This window comes from Hoplias malabaricus, chromosome 10 (assembly GCF_029633855.1).
Source record: "Hoplias malabaricus isolate fHopMal1 chromosome 10, fHopMal1.hap1, whole genome shotgun sequence".
Lineage (NCBI taxonomy): Eukaryota > Metazoa > Chordata > Actinopteri > Characiformes > Erythrinidae > Hoplias > Hoplias malabaricus.
In genome coordinates, this window is record NC_089809.1 from 17,976,496 (window position 1) to 17,998,610 (window position 22,115).

Consider the following 22,115-nt stretch of genomic DNA (forward strand, 5'->3'; position numbering starts at 1 on the left):
CTCCATTGGGTGCAATATGCAGAAGCAATAAGCAACACTAATTTAAAGAGGTGTTTATACACGTAATAAGGACATGTAGTTTATTTACATATTTATCTCACTGAATATAGAAATAAAGAACAATCTATTCATGTTACATACAGGTGTTTCTGGCATGATCTATTTTACCTTACATTTGAAATTATAAGGCATCAGGGTAAAAGTTACACATCTCAGACAGAAGCAGAACAAAGAGGTCATCACCTTAGTTTAACAACTCCCACACTTATCAATCCCATGTCCACTGCAAAACAGAGGGAAACAACCCAATGATGTGTGTCTCACCAGATTCACAGAAATGCTTACTCCTGTTTTACTCATCATTTAACATAAAACTTCTCAGATTATGATATCATACTTAAAACATGTCTAAGGCCTATATTAGTATGTAAACATAATGGGAATGTTCTTCTAGGGTTATTCCACAAAGCAGGGTTTGGGAAGATGGACAGTGAGGATTGTCCAAAAGGAATCTCTCGGCTAAGTTGTCTTCTAAAATTTACTGGAACTTTCTCGAAATTTTGAGTTATATAAACATTGACATACTTTGTCCAAAAATGACAAATATTAAATGAAAACGTTATTAATATATTCTTTTAATGTGAATTAGTTTTTATATTTAAAAGAATAAAAAATCTTATATAGGCCTAAACATCTGAGACATCACTATTTTTTTGTAAATATGACCGTCACTGATAAGTCTTTACTTCAAAGCCGTGGGGGGAGAAGGTTTCTCAGACTGTGTTTGTGTGGAGAAGGAGGGAATGAGGTGTGTTCTTCAGTGAAGTGCTGATGAGTCAGTGCTCTCTTGCCCAGCCCCGTTCTCACACACACACACACACTCTCAGGTCCGCTCATACACTCTGAACAGGTGGGTCTTCGTTCGCAGCTGCAGCTCTCTCTCACCTATGGAGGAGTTATGATGAGTTACTATGAGGATTTTCACACGGCTGTGATCTTCTGTTGTGGATATAATGTGTCCGCGGGACCATGAGACGTCGGAGCTGTGCATGAACTAAAGTGAGCGGACTCGGATCTTTCTCTCTCTCGGTGAATGTGAATATGAAAGTGACGGTGTGTTTCGGAAGGACCCGGGTGGTCGTGCCGTGCGGAGATGGGAATATTAAAGTCCACAGTCTCATTCAGCAAGCCGCCATGAGGTATAAGAAAGCCATAGCCAAGGTGAGTGGGCTCGGTTTGTTTTGTTTTGCTCTTTCCCCTCCTCTGAAGGTGGAAAACTGCTGCAGCGTCCTCAACATGGCGCTTCTTTCTATTCTCTGGGTGAAGAACAGGGAAGAGAGAGGGAGAAAGGGCACATTCCCTGTTCTTTTTACTCAACTTCATTTAAAGTAACGCGAGCTCAGTTTGGCTTTTTCCTGGGTGTTTGCCAGTTGGAGATAGTTTGGGACGTGTGTTGCTTTTCTAACCCAGCCCAGGGAAAGTATAGTAACTTCCAGACGGGGTTTCTCCTGGTTTCGGTGAAATTTTCCACTCATTTTGAGACATTAACATGAAACACAATGTGTATTTGGAGCCAGAATGCGGTGTGGGTGAACTGGGCATGGGAAAACTTTATTTTGTCCAAGCAGAGGCGATACGTCTTGAAGCTCCTTTCTTACTTCCTTCAGGAGTTGAGTTGATTGAAGGTCATTTGCCTCAGTCACTCACTCCATCTCATTTTCACATTTAAGGGAAAGAGTTGAGAAATGTTCAGGTAGAATCTGCAAATATGAGTAACCTTCGTCTTCAAACACGTGGCATTCAGAGTTGGGTTCTTCTATGGTTCAAAGCCCTTGCACAATGTGAGTATGTTACTCCTGTTCAAGTCCTGTGGACACACACCTGAGTGTATTCCACAAGCAGGCTTCGTCAGTTTAACCAGACAGGAAAAGTTGAAGTCCAATGTGTCTAATAGAAAAAGTGACTTGGACAGTTCTCACAGGCTCAGGTTATCTAGCTCACTCCAGATCCATTAGCCCTGGCTATAATATTCAGAAACTCTGGGCTACTCCAAAACGGTACCCTAAGGAATGTGTTTATACCGTAAGAAGAAAATCAACTAGTGTTTTTCCACGTTGTTTATGAGAGTATTCATCATATTTATTTGAATGGAATACGCCCACTCACTGCATGCTTGATCTATTAACAAGCCCTCCCTGGTTTCGGATGAGCATTTTGGAGCATCTTGAATATTAAAATGTGCAGGGGAGAGCACCTGGGACATTTATAGTCTAAACTGGAGATAGCATATCAGCACTGGTTTGTATTGGGCCAATAAAAGCAGAAATGTGGCCCAACAGGGAAACAGTATCTAATCCTGTAACAAATTCAGGATGAAATACCGCATTTTGGTGTCATGTTACTGGCTGTGGATTTCTTCCTCTGGAGTAAAAATTTACAGTAAAGAGTAGGCTGTGAATTATGCTGTACATATAGGATATTTAATGTAAAATGAGGAATAATAACTAATTTGGGTAAGAATTTAAAGTTTTTGTTTTTCTAGCAGAAATACTGCATCAATATCAGAAAATAAAACAAGGAAAAAGCACAGTTTCTAGTCTAAACCAGTGATCTACATGGGGCTGGTGTGGATGGCAGAATGTTGTTAGGATATGAATTAATTTTATGAGGTGCCCCCTGATTCCTGATTCCTGATGGAATTTAAAACTTGCTGAAGAACTGTTTCATTGTGGACAAGTTTGTGCATCCATGGTCTGACCAGTGTTTCTCAACCCCTGGTCCTGGAGGAACCCTCCCCTGCACATTTTAGTAGTTTCCCAGCACCCCACACACCTGATTCACCTAATCAGCTCATTAACAACCACTTTCAGAGTTGCAGGGGGTGTATTAAAGCAGGGAAACCGCTGAAATATGCAGGGCAGGGTTGAGAAACACTGGTCTAATCATCGCTTGATGCAATTTTGCTCAAAGACTGTTTCAGTCCTTTGTGGAACCTATAGCGGAACACTGAACAGGGCGCCACATGTCAATCCCTTGATACTTGATCATTATAAGCACTACATTGTACAACGCTACAGTTCTTAGTAGTGTGTAGATTATAGAAAGAAAAAGAAAACATGCAAAGCCTGTGGTCACCAAGTCTGGGATGGGTTTCCCTAACCCTGACCCTTAATGAAGTTAATGTGGGTGTGTTAGAGCTGGAAAGGAAGTAAAATGATCAGGGAATAGCGTACTTTAAGAGCAGGATTGGGGCTTCCAGTTTGCTAATCCTCATGCCTCATGCTGTTTAGGACTGAGAATGATCTCCTAAACGTGCTGACTTTGGCTTAAACATCATGCGTGGCCAAACTGAATTACATTGTTTTTGTGTTAAGAGGCTTTTGGATGTGCCCCCCTACTGCACTGCCTAAGAAACTGTTTGTGTTACAGCCTTGTAAAATACTTTTAATTGAATTAATTTAATTTACTGCAGACGAGGGATTCTTGTTGTTTTTTTCCCCCAAACTAATTAGCAAGTATAAACAAGAATAATCTCACTGTTGCATTATTATTTTGCTTAATAAACACTTGAGTCTTTTTAACATATATTCAGCATTAGGCTAATTTTATTATCAGTTTTCTTTCTGCCCAGTTCTCAACAGTTGATGCTGTTAATAATACTGTCATGTCCAGCTGATGTTTTGCATGCTTTGAATACTGGTAAACCAGTGTTGGTGTTGTCGGGATCTAGGGTTTTTTTTTTTTTTTTTCTGGAACAGAAATCTCACTGCCTTACCATGGAAAATTATCCAGAGGCCTTGCTCCCTGCATTCCTGTTAAAAAGCCTGGAAAATCTGCATAGTAGTCTTAGTATGATGGAAATGCTTTTAAAGTTAGTGGTACTCTTGGTGCTGTGAGAGGGCAGAAAGACTGTCATGTAGTTTTCATTGAGGGATTACTGTATTTGTTTGATTTCATCCATGTAATTAAAATTGCTAAAGGATGCAAAACTACAATTGCTGCCAGTCCTAAATTGAGCAGTGATGTCTAGAGGAACTTGACTGTTTAATACTAAAAGTGTAGTAGCACAATGCCACAAATTGTCTTGCACTGCAATATGAAACCTGATACTTTTCGCCTTGGAGAGACCTCATGTCTTAATATGTCTCACAAACAAAAGCTGTTCTTCTTTCCAATAATGCTCTTCCCTTCTTCTTTTTTTTATTAAACTAAGGAGAGACGTCTTACAAAGTTAGGACACTTGAGCTCCATGTACACACACACACACACACACACACACACACACACACACACAGGCTTGTGTGGCTGCTCTGGCACACTCCAGACTTCTGGCTCAGCAGAATAGCGGCGGCTGGCGCATTGATTGGCTCAGCGTTGGATTTCCCTGAGGACTTGTCCGGGCTTTCTCCACTGCGCAGTCCACTCACGAGAGGCCTCAGGGAAAACACACTGAAGCAAGGCTTCAGAATCTAATTGGGGATGCGTTCCTCATAGATTAGCATGTATGTTATGTGAATTAGAAATGTGACAGTTATGTGTAAAAGGTTATATTTTGGTACTTGCAAATCATTAGAGGGCTAAGACACATAAACTAGTGTCAAAGAAGGTAGCCACAAGTCACTGCAACCACACCAGTTGTTCATTTTATACACCACTAATAAATAGTGATAAACACTGATAATCACTCTCCAACTGCTGAGCTGACCAGCCTGTTTTATCTCCAACCGAAATCTATAAGTGATAAGCTGTTTGCATGTCTCCTATAGAATGGTCCATTATAAAGGGATCTGATAGGCTGTTGAAGTTTGGAATGTGTTCATAAAGCCAAACACTGCATATTCATTTGGTGCTTTCCTGTCGGTAACACATTTAAGTGCAAGTCTATTGAACATTTTCTTAATCCTATCGATGACATGTCTACTGCAATATGTATAGCTGTTGTTTTATCCCCCAGGCCAATTACATGACCAATTTTCTTTGACTGAAACTGTGATAAGAGCATTGATTGGCCATTTCTTTCTACCACATTCTGCATCACAGAAAATGAAGATGGCTCCAATGAAATGGTATGCGGTCAAGTCTGTTTCTGATTCGGTAAAACTGCATTAATTTGCACCATCATCACTGTCATCATCATGTAATGTTTTTGTTCTCATTCTTATAGTTGAACAGGCCTGAAGATATTTCCTTATTTTGCCATATTTTTTCTAAGGCCATGCCCTCTACCTATTGCCTTATGCTGCATTACCGGTAATTTGGTGCATCTTACACATATGGTAGCCAAAGTGCAATTCAGTACGACCTGGTCTATAAACGTGCTTTAGTATACTTTTTTTGGTTACGTTTTTCCTTTCAATTCCAGGTATGAACTTGCACTGACACAAGCCAATTTTTAGTTTAATAACACTGCACATTCTGCTATATTGAAGATTGTTTTTGTAATCTCTGGCTGCTCTGATAATAAAGTCAGTACAAGGTTGAACTAAATGAGCACTTGATTGCAGGTGTGCAGAATTCTCCCCAGCGTGCTTTAGGAGAGGGTCATTCTTTGAATCGGCCCTAATTTAACCTAATTGTATGGCTAATTTTGTCTTGATTGTGCAGACTGCTCCAGATGAACCATATTTAATGTGGTGCACCTTCTGAGTGAAACTTCAGCACTGATGATTATTACTGCAATCACGGCTGAAGGCGTGTAGACACTGGGTCACTGCATAAATCGTAATTACCCTTAAACTTTGAGCATATCAATAGTGCATATTGTTATGTTACTGGAGCAGACAGCGTGACTTCTCAGTGTTACTTAGTGTTATTTTATCATCTGAGCATATGGAGTGTCGAGTTGTTGATTATCACACAGCTTTCCTTAGATACCTGCATGTTTTGTGTCTTGTTTTCAGTGCAGTAGGGAGTGTAATGCATAGAACAGTTGCGCTTTAATCTCAGGAAATTTTCACATGGAGAAAAGGCAGACGGATAAAAGGAGAGATGACTGCACATTATGACCTGTTTTTACATGACCAGAACACTAATCTAATTTAAAGAGGATCATCTATATGTTATAGTTATTAAAGCAAATCCAGACATGTTTAGTCTCTTATTAAACAGCAAGGTTGCTCCAACTTTCAAATTCACAGCTTTGGAAACCCAGATGGATGACTGTACCACTTATTCATTTATTTGAAAGTAACATGCAGTTGATTATAGTCATCAGGTTTTATTCACCCTAGCTGTGAATTTGTTCTTCTAGTGACCTCCAGTATGATAAGAAGTGAAAGCGTTTCTAACAGCTTCCTTTTTTTTTAATATTTGCTAAAAACACACTTTAGTGTGCATTTTAGTTTTGCAGAATAACCTGATCACAGAGATATCAGAGTGCAGCCAAGACGCTGGTTATTTCCAGTCTTTCTCAAGATTTGGCATTCTTGTGATGGCGGTAACCACACAGATTTCTACAAACTCATACTCTCCTGTTGTGCCAAAGAACAGTGTGTAACTCTGTGCACTGGACCTGTTGATCATGTGGATCCTCATGTGTAATGAAAAATATTTTCAAATGTTGTCCTTCACACAAAAAAAGCTTTTATTATTCCACTACTATGTAAACAGTTTTCCAGTCAGTTTTGTGCACTCTGTGTAAATTCGTTTATTTAAGTGATCCTATAAAACTGTGGTGGAATTTGAGAATTAAAGATACACTGAGTCATTTTCTAAAGAATTATAATCAGGTAATATTAATGTCTGGGATTTTCCTGCATTGTAATTAATATGATTATGGGGTACATTTGTATGCTGCCTGCCGCAGGAAGAGATTCCCAGCAACGTTTTGGAAAGTTCTACTTCCAGCCGATGGTAGCTTTTAAATGATACACCTTAGACTGCACCTTGAACTTGAACCTCCCAAACAGCTTTAACACATGTAAACAAAGTCATTAGCTTCAGCTGTTTGCGTCTCTTTCTTCCTCCCCCTCTTTCTCATAGAGGCTGTGTGAGGCCTCTGGATCTGTTCCACTGGACAGGCGTGCCGGACCTCCCACTGTTTATAACCACCCTCATCTTCGCCTTCACATACAGCAGAGGCTCGTAACACCACCCTGCGCATGTCCACAACGACAGTTCCCTGGCCCCCTCACAGTCAGCTTCTTTTGTTCCTGAAAAAAGGCTCATGTCACTCTCCTTGTAGGCTTCCCTAGGGAGTACTAGTTTTTTTTTTCCCTTTCCCCCCCTGTCCCCACCCCTCCCTCTCGATCTCTCACAACTCCCCTGGTGTCCACCAATCACTCTCTATATCTTCAGGACAGTCTTTGACCTTTGGCCTGAGGCTTTTGGGAGTCCTGCCTGAGAAGAGAGGAAATTGAGAGTGAGTGAAGCTGGAGGGTACAGCTGGAAAGGAGGAAGCCTGGCTGAGGCTGCTCTGGGCTTTAATTCACATTCAATCCAGGCTGGAGAAAACTTGCCTTTCATCTTGTCACCAAAAAAAGGAGGGAGTTGAGAGAAGAGGGCTAATTAAAAACTTGTGTTAGAAGTGTCCCAGTCCTTTATAAGTGTACTTTAGAAAGATGTAAGCTGACATACTTTAAGATGATGATTGACTGTTGTAGAACAGATGGTAATGTGCTGCATATCATCGCTGTCAAAAAAAAAAAAAAAACTTTTTCCAAATTCTTCTAAACTTTCAATGGAAGTCAATGTAAAAATATTTGATTCCAAATAGTGCTGGAGCATTTCTATTGGTCCATTCATTCATCATGAAATTTTTACACAATACGAAGGAATGTAGTAAATGATGTAGTAAATTTAAAACTGACATAAGTGTAGATACATGTTTTTCTTTGGAAAGTGATGATATATTGGAAATATTTTGTTATTGCATTTAGAAATTAAAAAATGAGTTAATGTATAACCTGAGCAAGATAAACAGCATAACGGTACATTTTAATGTACTATTAGCATAGTTTTAAAACTCCTGTTCTTCTGAAACAGTTTGCCTGAATTTCAGACTCTTCCGTGAAGAACACTTCTTATTGAACGGAGAGTAGAATCTCCACAAGGACTATACATGCAATTTTTCAGCCAAGGAGGGGATTCTCGGCTACAGCTCAACACTAAAACTTTGATGATGTTAACATTTGCTCAGTTAGTCATGTGCTCTTCTCATGCATGACAAATGAGTGTTTGGCCTCACTGCCTCCTCTTACTGTTTGAAGCATTTTTATGGAAGACTGCTCTTTTGCAGTTTTATTTAACCCTTGCACTTGTTTCAAAAACACAAACGTTCAGTGTTTTCCTCTGCCACCAACTGATTCTACAGATTATGAAACAAAGATAATTCTCCTGTGTGTATATAAAGGCCTTGTATAGCATGCTTTCTGATTTAAATCGCCTGCCTTAATAGCCACCATAATGTTATCTTTTCATCATTGATTCCTGATACCACCGTTGATCGGCTTATGCCTGCCTCTGCTGTGCCAATGTTTCCGTAGTCTTTTATCTGAACTGCTTAGTACAGGAACACCGTGTATGTGTGGGTGTGTGTAAATATGGGTCAGTAGGGATTGCAAAGTCTGTCTCTGATCCTCTCCAGTGACTGGCTCCATGTCACGGTCAGGGATAAAGGAGCGGGTGCAGTCTTATCTCAGTTCACTCTGCCCGCTACAATGGGGCACTACTTGTTCACACACTTAGTCAATGTACACAGCGACTCACACAGTGTAGTCTCGTGGGAAAAAAGTCTTTCCAGCTGTTTTGTGTAATCAGGCGAATTACCATGATGATGGTTTTGATAGATTAGCTCGTGGATTGATTGGATGTTTGAAATGATTTTCTTTAGGGAGTGACTTATATGAAACTGTGTTATACCCATTTACCACATATTAACACAGTAATGAAACATGTGACCTGCTTTGGTCAGAATACCATGAGGCTCATACAACACAGCACATTTCTCCCCTGTCTAAACAGCCCTGTTCAGAATGGCTGGTCTCTGTGCCTGTTCCTTTAAATGAGAATGAGCCACAGCTTTTGACAGTGTGAGATCCCTGGTGCGAGGAGCAGAAACGCTGTTTTTTTAGCCATTATCTTTTGTTTTTTTTAGGTTTTTGTTGTGTCTGTGTTACTCTGTTTAACCCTGTCTTTACACTGCAATGTGAAAATAGCTTGAACATTTTTTTAATTTATATTATGTCTCCTTTTTCAAATTGTAGCTGATTTTCTTTAATTTAGTGATTGACAGTTATACCCCTTTGCAAATATTCCCCCATTCACACGATGCTACCAAACTGGGAGGACCAACACCTCTTTCCAAACTGCCACTAACACAACAGCACTAGACAGCTGAGCACGCTTAGAGGAGTAAGCTTACTGTCCAGTTATGTTATGTTGGCTGACAGATGGAGGGGAGAGGGGCCACACACTCCACCACAGCCAGCAACAGAAGCTTCTTTGCAGGATTTGGATATTCATTTTTTTTCCCCTTTTCTCAGTAACAGCTTCTTGGCAGATACACATCCTTTCAGACACATTGTGTTAACAGATTCAAAGCAAGTTTGGATGTTTATCTCATGTACAGCAGTTTTAGTACTGAAATATTCCCTAATGTGGATTGTGCACAGTTGTTTGGAGTCTATGCCTATTGCGCCTGTTGGACTTTTTTTTTTTTTTACTTCACAGTCCCACATTGTTGTAGCTTATGTAGAAAGGCATTGCTAATAAAAGCATGGAATTGTCAGGAAAAAACATCAACAAAAGGCAGCATATGTCTCCCTAAAATCTCAGGTTACACCTCCACATCAGTGGCAACTTCACACATGCAAATCTCCCATACTGTGGGCACTAATTCACCCTTATACTATGACAGATGTTGTTCTGAGATGAGCATGGGTCCAGAGAACTCTGAAATGCTTCTGCATAGCTTTTATGTATGACTTGCTCCTTGCATAATTGAGTTTTAGCTGGCATTTCTTGATGCAGTGTACTGTGTTAAGTGATGTCTTTCAAAGTAACATTGCTGCTTATCATGCACTGCCACCTGAGTGCTTGAAGGTCATGTGCAATGAGCAGTGGTTTCTAGCATTGCACTAGACATGCTGAGATATCTCTAGATTCCCTGAATTTTTATACGATAGTATGTATGGTAGATGGGGAAAGACACAAATTTTTTTGTGATCTTGCATTTAGAAATGTATTTTTTGAACTGTTTGTTAATTGTATCACCAATTTTTGTGAAAACAGCTATTTTTGATTATAGGGTTGTTGTTTTAGGCTTGCTGATGTTGGATTTATTAATATCTGTTAATAAACAAGAAGAGCAGACAGAGTTGCATGGGGCTAGAATGACATTTTAAGTGTGAGCACTTAAAATAAGATGTAAAATATCTTTTGCCAATCCAATAGAGCTTCACATAGGGCCCACCTATCCTCTCTTCCTACCTGCAGCCACCAAAATTCCTGTTGAATCCTACCCCTCAACACTAAGGTTGCTGTGGCCGTTTATGATCCAATCAGCAACCAACTATCCTTAACAACTACTGTTACTCATTGAGCCCATCACATGAGTACCCAAACCAGCCACTGTATCACTAGCTCTTCTCAGGGGTCATCAGGCAGGCACCTCCCCTTGGTGGAGTTTTACTAAATTAACACGTCCAGAAGGCTCAACAGTGAAGTCTGGCATCCCAGATACACGCCACTTCAAGCCAGCTTTACAGTCCTGCCTTACCCTTTGCCATCAACAACTATAAATCCACACTGGCCTCCCTGGTGACGAAGGCTGTACCTAGCTCCACTGGCACCATTAATGCATTCTCAGTTCCACCAGTTCCATGTGAACTTTACATGCTACATCACCAACAATCCCAATGGCACCTCTACAGTGCATTTTCCCATGTAATCTGTGCCCTCCTTAACCACAAGCACTGACCAGCTGCCTGTAGTATTTATTTTGAAAGTCGTTTCTGTTGTACAGAACATATTGGCTAGGGTCAAATATTAATTAATATTACAGAATTACACCAGGAGCACAAAAGCTTCAATTGCAGAGACAAGTGAAAACATTATAGTTACTTTTATAATAAAAGGATGGATTCCTATAACAAATCTACTCCACATTATCACACACTGTCACTCTTGACTGGTGCTTGCTGGTCTTGCTCCTAATGATTTCGAATAGGCTCCGGCCCCAACACACCCCTGCGCAAAATACAGTGGTTATAGAAATGAATAAAAAAGGCTTGAAATATATCACTTTACCGGTAATGAATATAAAATAAAGTTATGAACAAAAATCAGTATTGAAATGTTCTTATGGTGTGAAAGCTGGCAATTTTAAAATGGTGTAAGAAAAAAAAAAAGAAGCAGTTAAGTTAACATTGTTTTATGTTTTGCCCTTTAGAGGTGCACAGCTAAGACTGCCCTGGATTCACATATGACACGTTATGAATTTCTTGATTTCCTTTGTGGGCTACAAGACTGAAAACAGACTGAAAGGAATATTTAATACAGTGCGTGTAGTTTGGAAATCAGGTTGGTTTTCTTTTCTTTCATCTAGGTGTTTTGACGTTCAAGGTTTCCAGCTTATTTTGCCTTAGTGGGGTTGCCATAGGCAACACAACATCTGAGTTTTTAAAAGCTGAAGTAGTGGAGCATTTTACTTCTTCCTTTTCTCTCTGTCTTCTCTCCCTGTCTGTCTTCATGGTTTCCATAAACAGAGGACATGTGGACATGTAAATAATGGATATAAAAAGCCCTGAAGATTTAGGTAGTTGATTAAATGGCCTTTCTAAAAGTATGACACTCTCCTAGAATTTGCGTGTAACTAAGTTTCGACCCTCCTCCTTCATGCTGGGTGCCCACCCACAGTCTGCATCACCTGGTGACTCAGGTTCCAACACTTTCTAGTAGTGTATGTGCATATAGATGTGTTTTTGTTATCCAAACTCTTGATCTCTGGTATGTAAATAGTCAGTGTGAAGTTGACAAGAAGGTGCAAACCAAAATAGTTCCTATAATGTGCATACCTACAAAGACTGAAAAAGAATCTGTGCCTGCCATACGCTTCCTTTTTTATATACAACACCTTATGGATTTGGCTTAAGTACTTCACCATGCATGAAGATAAGGTAGTGGTCTCCCTTCTCACTCCTGGCCCAGTGCAGTAGGATTACCGTTTGATTGGTGATTTCCTGTGATATTAAAACTTCTTTCCAGGCCTCAGCATTACGAGAGGGAGTGCTTTTTAAAAAATGTAGAGCAGATGTCAAGATTACATCCGGGGGTTTAATACCTGGCTCCATATCCAAGTACACTTTGATTTGTGAGGTCGAGTATTTTTGCAAGCCAGCTGACTTAGTTTTCAAAGTCTGAAATGGTTATAATTGTTGTGCACTCTAAAGCCATTACATTGGTCTTTATTCATCAAAGTTAAATGAAAGTAAGCACAGAGCACTCCTCTGATTCATGAAACATTTGCAAGACATGGAATCAAGACATGGAGATTTGTGCACAGGGGACGAATCGGCTTCAGTGTGTAAAACAAATCTCCAGTGTACCAGTGTCTCGCTTGCGTGTAGCACGCCCTTATTTATGCAGATGTTTTGGATTTCAGAAGCCAGTGGCTATGTTTATAGACAGGATGGTAGAATGATGAGATTGTGTAATGTCATCATTTTCCTACATTTTATTATTATTATTATTATTTTATTTATTTATGTTTAATTACTACTCTTGTTGTATTTATTTTTGCTACTACACATATATTTTTGACTATTTAGCTTCAAAACATGCATGTTTTTATGTTTTTCACGTAAACAGATTTACGTGAACCCTTAGCAGGCATGAGTTTGAGATATACCTGGGCGGAAACTGATGAATGTTAACAGTCCCTGAAATTTTGTGCACATTATTATTATTATTTTATTATTAAATATGTGCATATTTGAGGCATCAGTCATGAACCATGTCCATCTTCTCATGGCATATGAAAAGAATGAATGGTTCACAGAGTAGACCTACCTGCATTTTCTTTTTTTTTTTTTTCTTTTTTTTTTTTTTTTGTCGGCTAGAAGTTTGCGTTTGTTTATTTGTTCTTCCTTAGAAATGAAAGTAATGGGATCCATGCTGAATACTGCTTATGTCATAAACGGGCTATGGTTGGTTAAGTGATTTAGAGGTTAGGGAGTTAACAATTTTTTTAAACATTGTTCTCTAATCTCTATGGTTTTCTCTCTTTTTACACTTTAAAATCAGTTTTTTTGTGGGCTTTCTAATTTGTTAATGAGTTCAATGTTACCTCTAAAACATTTTTACCAACTATGAAAACTGCATAGTAATAACTAAAACAGGATATTAAGTAATTTTACAAATACACTACTGTTAAAACTGCCTTATATTGTGCAATATCGGGTGAATATTTTGTATTAAGTTGTGTTGTTTAAAAATTGTATATACTATTAAATCTTCCTTAATTATCCAGCCATATATTCTGTTTTATAAGTTAGTGTTTGAATGTATCGCTGGATTTGAAGATTTCATAGGCTTTCTATTTCTTTGTATGAAACTAAAGTAATTTTTAAAAAATACATATTGAACACTACTTTCCAAATGAATATTGATCTTTTTCATTTTCTGTAAACATTTAATACTTAATCAGTGTCATGGTGGGTCCGGACACCACCAAGCGGCCCCAATGTATGTTATAAGGATGTTTTAAATGTGGCAGTGGAACTAGTGGTTTATTGATTATCTATCTGATTCTGTAAACTAATCAAAGAAAATAAATCTGGTACATGTCACCATAATTATACGGAGATTTTTTTTTTTTTTTTTTTAAGTGCTTAAGAGGAGGCTTGCATTTACCTTCCTACGTTTAGCTTGGCTGCATAACTAAGATAAAAGACAAATAAAAAATTAAAATTATATAAAATTATATATATATGTCAAATGAGCAAAGCTTAACAATATAAATAAGCAAGTATACAGTGTAAATTGTAGTATTCTGAATGAAACTGTTTTGTTAACTTGAGAAGGCACCTGAGTTTTATTTTAAAAGATGTGAATAAATAGTATTTATTTAAATAATAACAAAATGCTTCTAGATGAGCTGAAAACCAAATGGAGGATTGTGACAGTTTCGTGATAAGTAGGGCATCTACCTTTTGGCTTTAATCTCTGTTCAATAATCTGAACTAAAGCAGGGGATGGTGCACACTGTTTTGAGGTTAGCCAAACACGTGGTTGTGGAATTGATCCCTGAAGGCAAAGTGTTCATCCTCGCTGTGTTTTGGATTATCACCATGCAAGAATGAAGCATGGTATTTTTGAGGCTTGAAAGTATTCTCTCTTCTGAACTTGGCCCATGTTGAAATGGCAGCTAAGGATGATGTGGACTTGTTGTAGCACAGCTGAAGTATTTGCTTCGCTCTGTTGCAGCATGTTGGACTTGCCCTTGTGGGTGTGATTGTGCTCAGTGTTGTCGACAGCTTTCATGTCAGGCCAGGGGTGAAGTTCCAAGGTGTTGTGCTCCTAAGAAAGAAGTATTGTTTGCTTTATCAAATTTGTCTTAAACACTTCCTTCAGGTTTTGCTGCTAACATTTTAGGGTCATTTGTCTGAAAGCATGCCCAATAACTATTGCAGACATTTTGCACTAAGCATCAAATGATCCTGAGTGTTTATCTCCATGTTCTCTCACATCGTTTCTGTCCGCGTAATAGCATCACTCATAGAAAAATGACTTAATTATGCATTAACGGCTTTTAAATTATTTCTCAGGTCTTTCTGCTTGAAGACCCAGTAATTTAAATGTATTAAACTGTCTGTGTGTCTTTCTAACAGAGTTTCAATGCTGATAACTTCTTAAACTTCAGAACATTCTTGTACTTTTTTGACCTCTAAATTGGTAGGGTAATTTTCTGGTATTTTGTGGTCTACAGGTAAAATGTACTCATATATATATATATATATATATATATATATATATAATACTTTTTTTTTTTGTTAAAACTCCTCGATATGGCATTCTGCCACCTTGCTTAGTCAGACAGCTGTTAAACTGTTAAATGCAAACATGTAGTGACATATCAATTTTATGTGAGACCTTCTTAATGCCATAATGTTTTGTGAGGTGTATTTTAGTTCATCTGTTTGAGATGTCAGTTTTTTTCATTTTATTTTTACTGATATTACCATTGATATTACCAGTACCATGTTTGCCACTGTGTTGCATTATCTCTCTTTTTAACAACACTCTGTAAGTGTTTGGGAACCGAGGAGACCAATTGTTATAGTTTTGAAAGTGAAATGTGTTTTCCTTCTTGCTAGTTATAGGACCTCAGCTGTTCTACAGCACAGGGTCTCCTTCATAGTATCTTTTATTTCATAATTTACCTAATGTTTTGAATGGATGACAGGTCTATTTCATAGTGTAATAAGTGGCTATGCTGCTGTAATCCATATAGAATGTGAATGGGCCTTGTCTTATTGAAATAAACAAGGCCTTCCCCTAAAAAGATGTTGTCTGGATGGCAGCATGTTGTTCAAAAAACTGTATAAATGGTTCAGCATTACTGGTGCCTTCACAGATGTGCATGTCACACATATGTGCTGTAATGCAACGTTTCTTTATGTCGTTCACAAAAAGCAGTGGCAGCGAATTGTTTCCCCTGCAGAAATTCTCCATGGCTGACTGTATAGTCCTTGGTCCATTTGTGGCTATGTCCCTGCTTTTCTCTGACTGATACTTGTGGACTGGATATATTTTAGTCTTCCATTAAAAAAATTCTGTAGGTGTGTCATTTGTCAAATTGCCACAAATTCTGAGTAGCAAAGTATAATTTAGTGTAGTAAAAGTGCCATTTAAAAAAGTAAGCTCAAACAGACAACGATATAACGAAATAATGGCAGCAATGATGATTGTTAGTATAACAGCTCTATTATAATATTATGTTAATATTGTGTTTTACAGCTTGTCACACTCTTTTTTTTTTTATTTTTTTTTTATTCCCCCCCCCAACCCGCAGAGAAGGAAAGGCTGTCAGGTGTGCAGCAGCACTTTTAGGTTAGTTTTAGGTTAATCAAACAACAGTCTGTCCCAGTTTTCTCACAGAGCTTGTTTGCAGAATGTGACTCAATACATTTTTTTTTTTTTTTTTTTTACATACCACCGAACAGAAGTTTAAAGAGAGCCTCATTAGTTTCACATATATTTGTACTTGCATTCTGTTTGAGACTAATTAAACATTGGAAACAAGAAACTGTGGTATATTACCATGCCTCAGAAACTGTTTGTATGCAGCGTATTACCAGGCCTGTTCACTAATTGAGCTTGTGTGGTGCTTATTAGCATATGTTGAATTCTGCTGTGCTGGCTGCAGAACTCCTAGCAAGTATATAGACTGAAAAAACACATGATTTTACATCTAATCGGGAACTGATCTCATAAAAATGTACTTACTGTGTGTGTGAAGTAAGAACAAGAGATCAAGACTAATGCTAATGATTCTAAAATGGCTTTAACAGCATTATGGATTTGACTACTTTTGAAGTAATATAAATTTTATGTATAGTTCTTTTGTCAGCTCAGCCTCGTCAGTACAATCTTTACATATTCTTGCAGTTGTTTAACATGGTGTAGATCTACCTATTTTGACAAGAAAAGGACAATTATCTACCATGCCTTGTTATATTTTTTGCATAATGTGTAGCGACAGGTGGTTGTCAAAATCGTGCTACAACAAAAACAGGTTTGGATGAAACAATTTAGATATTTTATTTAAATCTGTTATAGACATCTCTAGTATTAATTTTAAATATTACTTAAATTTTAATTCAACATTCAATAATTTTAATGTTAGTTCATATTAAAACAACAAACAAAAAACACCATAACTTTGTTACCACATATTGTTACACTGTATTAGAATCTAACTGGATCATCATGTGCATTGAAACACCACCTAATAAATGCCTCAAAGATAACTAATTAATTTGTAATGATGTGATGCTGTGGGTTTTCAAGGTCTTTGTTCCAATCAACTGAACGCATCTTTCTCTTAAAGGCTTGTTGTGGTCACATCAGTCAACAGCTTGGCTGAGGTTGTCTTTCATGAGGCAAAAACTGGTGCATACACTAGCAAATGTGTGAGAAGTCTAGATTAGCCTACAGTATACATCATGTCTGAAACATTTGAGACACTATTTTCTATGTTATAACATGCTATATTGTAGTTTTGTATGAGTGTTTTTTAGCCTTGTCTGACAAGGCTAATTATAGTGCTATGATGCACATGCAAAATATTGAACCTTATTGCTTTCCCTCTCTGAGCTATTTCAATAGGAACTTAAAAAGACTCTTGTATTCTACTCTGTCCTACAATTTGGGATGACCGATAACTCTTTGCAAATTGATTATTTTCGACAGTTAGTCAAACATCTAGCCAGACTGGCTAGTCGTAGCTGCTAGAATGGTAAGGGAAGTACATCCACGTGAGCATGAACCAAGATCAAACCAAACCTTGCTGTCATTCTTAGACAGCATTTCTATTCCATTCACACTCTACTACATAAACATACAGCAGACTGTGGTTTCTTCCAGCTCAGCTTTGTTGATTTGAGCAACAATAGCTATCATAAAGAGCTAATTATTCATGCTCTGTACACTGCAGTTTATCTTTGCTTTAAACTGGTAATACTCCCTTTGGGAAAGATGTTAGCGTTGTGATTTTCATAAGCTCTGTTTTCATCTTTGGCATCACTGATCCAGAGTCTAATGCTGGAGATTTACATGGCTCAAGCCTGGAGGAGATTGTGATGAAAAGCAGAATCAGACAAATTTGAATTCAAATATATTGAGTATTTTTTCTCTAGTCCACCAATTTGCTTTTGTTGACTGTTAATTCATTTTCATTATATCAAGCTGAGAAACTCATGCGGTGCTAGGCTGAAACATTGTGTCAATTAATAATAATTAATTCAGTATTCTCTATCCAAGTTAGCAATTTATACTGAAATTACTTCATGTCCTCTGTAGTGTGCTTTAGAAAAGAAAGAGGGGAAAAATCCTTTTCATTACAGTCTGTTCCATTCTGAACTCAGAGAGCCATTAGCATGATAAAGTGTTCATTGCACAAACTGTGTGCACACCCATACTGTTCCAATTACTGGTGGTCAGATGAGACATGATTTTAGTGTATTCCTTAGGGTTAGCCTCAGTTCTCTTCAGTATGTCCAGTTGGAACTTTGGTGCTAATGAAGTGGAAGGGTTCAGACAGGACTGAGAGATGGTTAGGATTCTAGAGTAGATTTGTGTCTGGTTGAGTATGTGCTGTATGGGCAAAACAAAGAGACAGTGTTGGCAGCTTTGGACATTGGAGCTTAAAAAGGCTTTAGTTTCAAGGCTTGGCCTTTCTCCCTGAGCATCAGCTCTGCCAGCATCTCTGAGTACACTCTCATCCCTGGCATGGATGACGACAAATAGGTTTTTGAAGGCAAATGAAATGAGGATTAATCATATTTAGTTCTAGTCCTATCATTTGGATTTGTTTGCTGTTCCTATATGGTCCAGTCCTTAGATGCTTTAGGTGGAGACTGAAAATACTGATTTTAAATTTGTAAACAATAATGATTAGAAATTAAATGTGAATGAAAATTGTCTTAAGTTTTTAAATGTAAATTTGTTTAAGTTGACAGTACTTGTAGTACTCTTTGGATGAATCCCAATTCATCCCTGTAGCCCCATCCCTCTGTTTTGCCTTAATTCTTGCTGGGCTAAAGGGCTAGGCCCAAGTGTTAGGTTATATATCCTTTGAAACAGAGATTTTTCAGGGGCACACAAATGAAGGGCTATGAATGTCTTGTGAATTACCAGCAAGATGGCCATGCAAGAAAGCAAAGTAAGCCACAATTGTACATTTTATTATAATTTCAATACATTATATCCCTTTACTTTACTTTATAGCAAGCGTAAAACATTGTTATTAGTATGCTGTTGCCACTGTAGTTAGCTAGAAAATGTCACATTACAAGGTAAAGCACTTTCATTATTGGAAGTTCGAAAAAAAAAGTTGCTGAATTCAGCTTCATATCACAGAGTTAGGAGTGGGTGAGATATAGGATTGTTGAATGCTTTTGAAGCAATTTGATGCCTTGGGGGCGGCACGGTGGCGCAGCAGGTAGTGTTGTAGTAACACAGCTTCAGGGACCCTGCTCCAGGTGACTGTCGGTGTGGAGTTTGGTGTGTTCTCCCTGTGTCTGCATGGGTTTCCTCCGGGTTCCTCCCACAGTCCAAATACACACGTTGGTAGGTGGTGCCCCCTCCAGGGTGTGTTCCTGCCTTGCGCCCAGTGATTCTGGGCAGGCTCCAGACCACCGCGACCCTGAACTTGATAAGTGGTTGCAGACAATGAATATATAAATGAACAATGCCTTGGTAAGACAATTTTCTCATATCATTGCCAACTGGTAGCAGAGCACTATTGAGGTAATAGTTTATTTTGTGTTCTTATGGCTTGCCCTATTTGGTAGGGGAAGATTTTATCTAGATATGTGGTGATTGATCAGCCTGTGACTGGAATTGGCTGGTTTTCAGTGTGATTAGCTATAACTGGTGACCGATCAGTCTTCTATAGCTGAATCTGTGTCGATCACGTTTACAGTTGTCCAGCGGCACAACACAGCCACAGAGCTCTGCAGTGACGTGGTTTTCTCCACTTTGGATTAACCCTATGTCCGAAATGGCTTCCTATTCGCTCTTCCCTGTATTATTCACTGTATAATGTACTATTCTAGTGAACAATTTTGGACATTACTCCATGATGATTTACCAAACAACGCATTGGATTATGGGTAATCTGCTATTTGCTCGTGTACCCGCGTTGTACACTACATTTTATGGTGCATTTAAGGAACAAAAAAAAGTTCACTATGTTTTTGATCACTAATACAAAATAACCCTGAAATAGTGCACTATATAGTGAATAGGATACAGGCAAAAACTGAATGAGTCTCCACTCATTTGACTGACTCGTACTCGTTGACTGCACTGTACTCACGTCCAAAAGCAACACTGCACTATGTGTCGATCACAGGAGTAGTGAGTCAGTGCTCAGATAAACACCCAGCTCTCTGTTCTTCTAGAGTTAAATGTGTAACAAGTCGAGGCTGATATCTTCCTTATTAATATCCCCCTTCATTTTAAAAAGCAGACAATTGCCTCTTATTCTCAAATTTTATTTTCATCTTAAATAGGTCAGTTTACAAGGTTAAAATTGTTATTATTTGGAGCCTCCTCTTTAAATAAATTGAAAACATGCAATGTGAAAGTAAGCTGTGGAGTAATAGTGCACTTGTTTACTTTTGGAAAATTAAAATGTTGCAACCTAATGCATGGTTTTATGTAGAAAGTTTCCATGAAAATAAAAATTTAACAAAATATTTTTGCATATTGTCATTTAATTCTTATAAAGAAAGAGAATCGGCCAAAATCAGGATCAGCCAGACATATTCTTAAAAATATCATCCATTATAACTGCAATCGGTGCATTCTTTAATTTTAGTCACTACAATTTGTAGCTCAATCCCAAGGGGCAAGAAATCACTCAAACAAGTGATGGCATAAAAAAAAGAAATGGGATTCACCCTTTCACTAAACTTATGTAGATCCTTGAACCCACCGGATTCCATCTACTTAAACGTGTTTGTGTTTCTTTCAGAACTATACAACAACATTCCATGAAGAGAGGAAACAACAACTTTAATGTTGGATGATGTTTTCTGTGGCATAACTTTTGACTAAAAATAAGTAAGGCTTTTGTGGGTGAAATCATTAACTTGACACATCACTTCCACAATAGAAAACAAACATTTGACAGTGTTGCACTGTTATTCCAGTGGATTTATAGACTGTGACTTGAAACTCCTATTAAATGAAATCTATAATGATGAAAGATATAGACCCAGCAGTGTTTTTGTTGTCTTGGATTGCAATTGTGTTTTTCATCAGAAGCATTTCATACAGGAAAAACATCATGGTCACGCTTCAGAAGCAGTTTTTCTTTTTTGCCTGTTAGCAGAATTCCCTAAAGTGAGAATCCAATTATGTGCTTGCTTGTTCTCCTAAAATCGGTCTCCCTCCATGGGATTGAGATAGAGGAGAGAGCACTAACTGTTGCCCGATTCATTGTGTGCAGCTGAGTTTGTGGTCAGAGCTGTGGCCAGGGGAGGCTGGGTGGTTCTGCATGGGCTTTTAGAGGTGATAGAGTTGAGGGCAGAGCAAGAAAGTGATGTAAGCTTTTGGGGAAAAAAAAGAGCCTTCCCCAGTAGACTTGTCCTTACTGCTAATAAAGATTTTTCCTTTGTTATTCAGTTTGTTTTTCTCTCTTCATTCATGTCTTCCCTTAGTGTTACCCTTAGTGTTTTGATAGCACTGCAGGTCAGATGGTGTGAACAAAATAGATGCATAAGCCAAGATTATAAATATAATCACACCCTACATCAACACAAGTATGCATAATAAATAAATAATAAAAAAAAATGCTTAAAAGCCATGTCTATATAATTTAAATAAAATGTTTTAATAGTTATTGCTTTCATTATAATTGCTATAGATCAGGGAATCAGATGCCTGTGTGGATCTGTAAAATATACTGGATTTTCAGAAAATACTCTAAACCACTGGGAAAAATGATTTGAATATTTCTCAGATGGTATCTCAAACTCTGGAAAACATCATAGTGATGATAACATTTGAAACATTATCAGGCTACTTTTAGTTAGTCCTAAGATCTGATTACATCACCATGTCACCCAGGCTTAGTAAGTAGCTCTCCTCTGCATTCAGCATAATACAATCTAAAGCATTTGTCTGTGAGCTGACCTTTAAATAATGTTGCCCTTCCAAAGCAAGTGGCAGTTTGCAAGGATGTGATGGTGACATACTTTTGAGGCATATGTTTGTCTTCACTCTTCCAGATTTAGAGAACTGCTTGAAGAGGGGGACTTGGTTGTTGGGTAGGGGTAAACATCTTCCCTTATTTTACTGGTAATGTGAAATTCAGGCTGAAGTTGGGTAATTTGTTTGGAATACTGCCATCATTAGTTTTGTTTGCATGGTTCTACATTCCAGAA

The 22,115-nt window shown here is 38.1% G+C and overlaps 1 protein-coding gene across 5 annotated transcripts in view; it reads left to right on the plus strand.

Annotated features, from left to right (window-relative positions):
• Positions 1 to 794: 794 nt before the first annotated feature.
• Positions 795 to 22,115, plus strand: part of pard3aa (par-3 family cell polarity regulator alpha, a) — a 469,619-nt gene continuing 448,298 nt past the window's right edge. For all 5 annotated transcript variants that reach the window (XM_066683465.1, XM_066683467.1, XM_066683466.1 and 2 more), the window contains exon 1: positions 795 to 1,221. In XM_066683465.1, the coding sequence (XP_066539562.1) occupies positions 1,102 to 1,221 (120 nt within the window). In that variant the 5' untranslated portion in view covers positions 795 to 1,101. The remainder of the gene's footprint in view (positions 1,222 to 22,115) is intronic.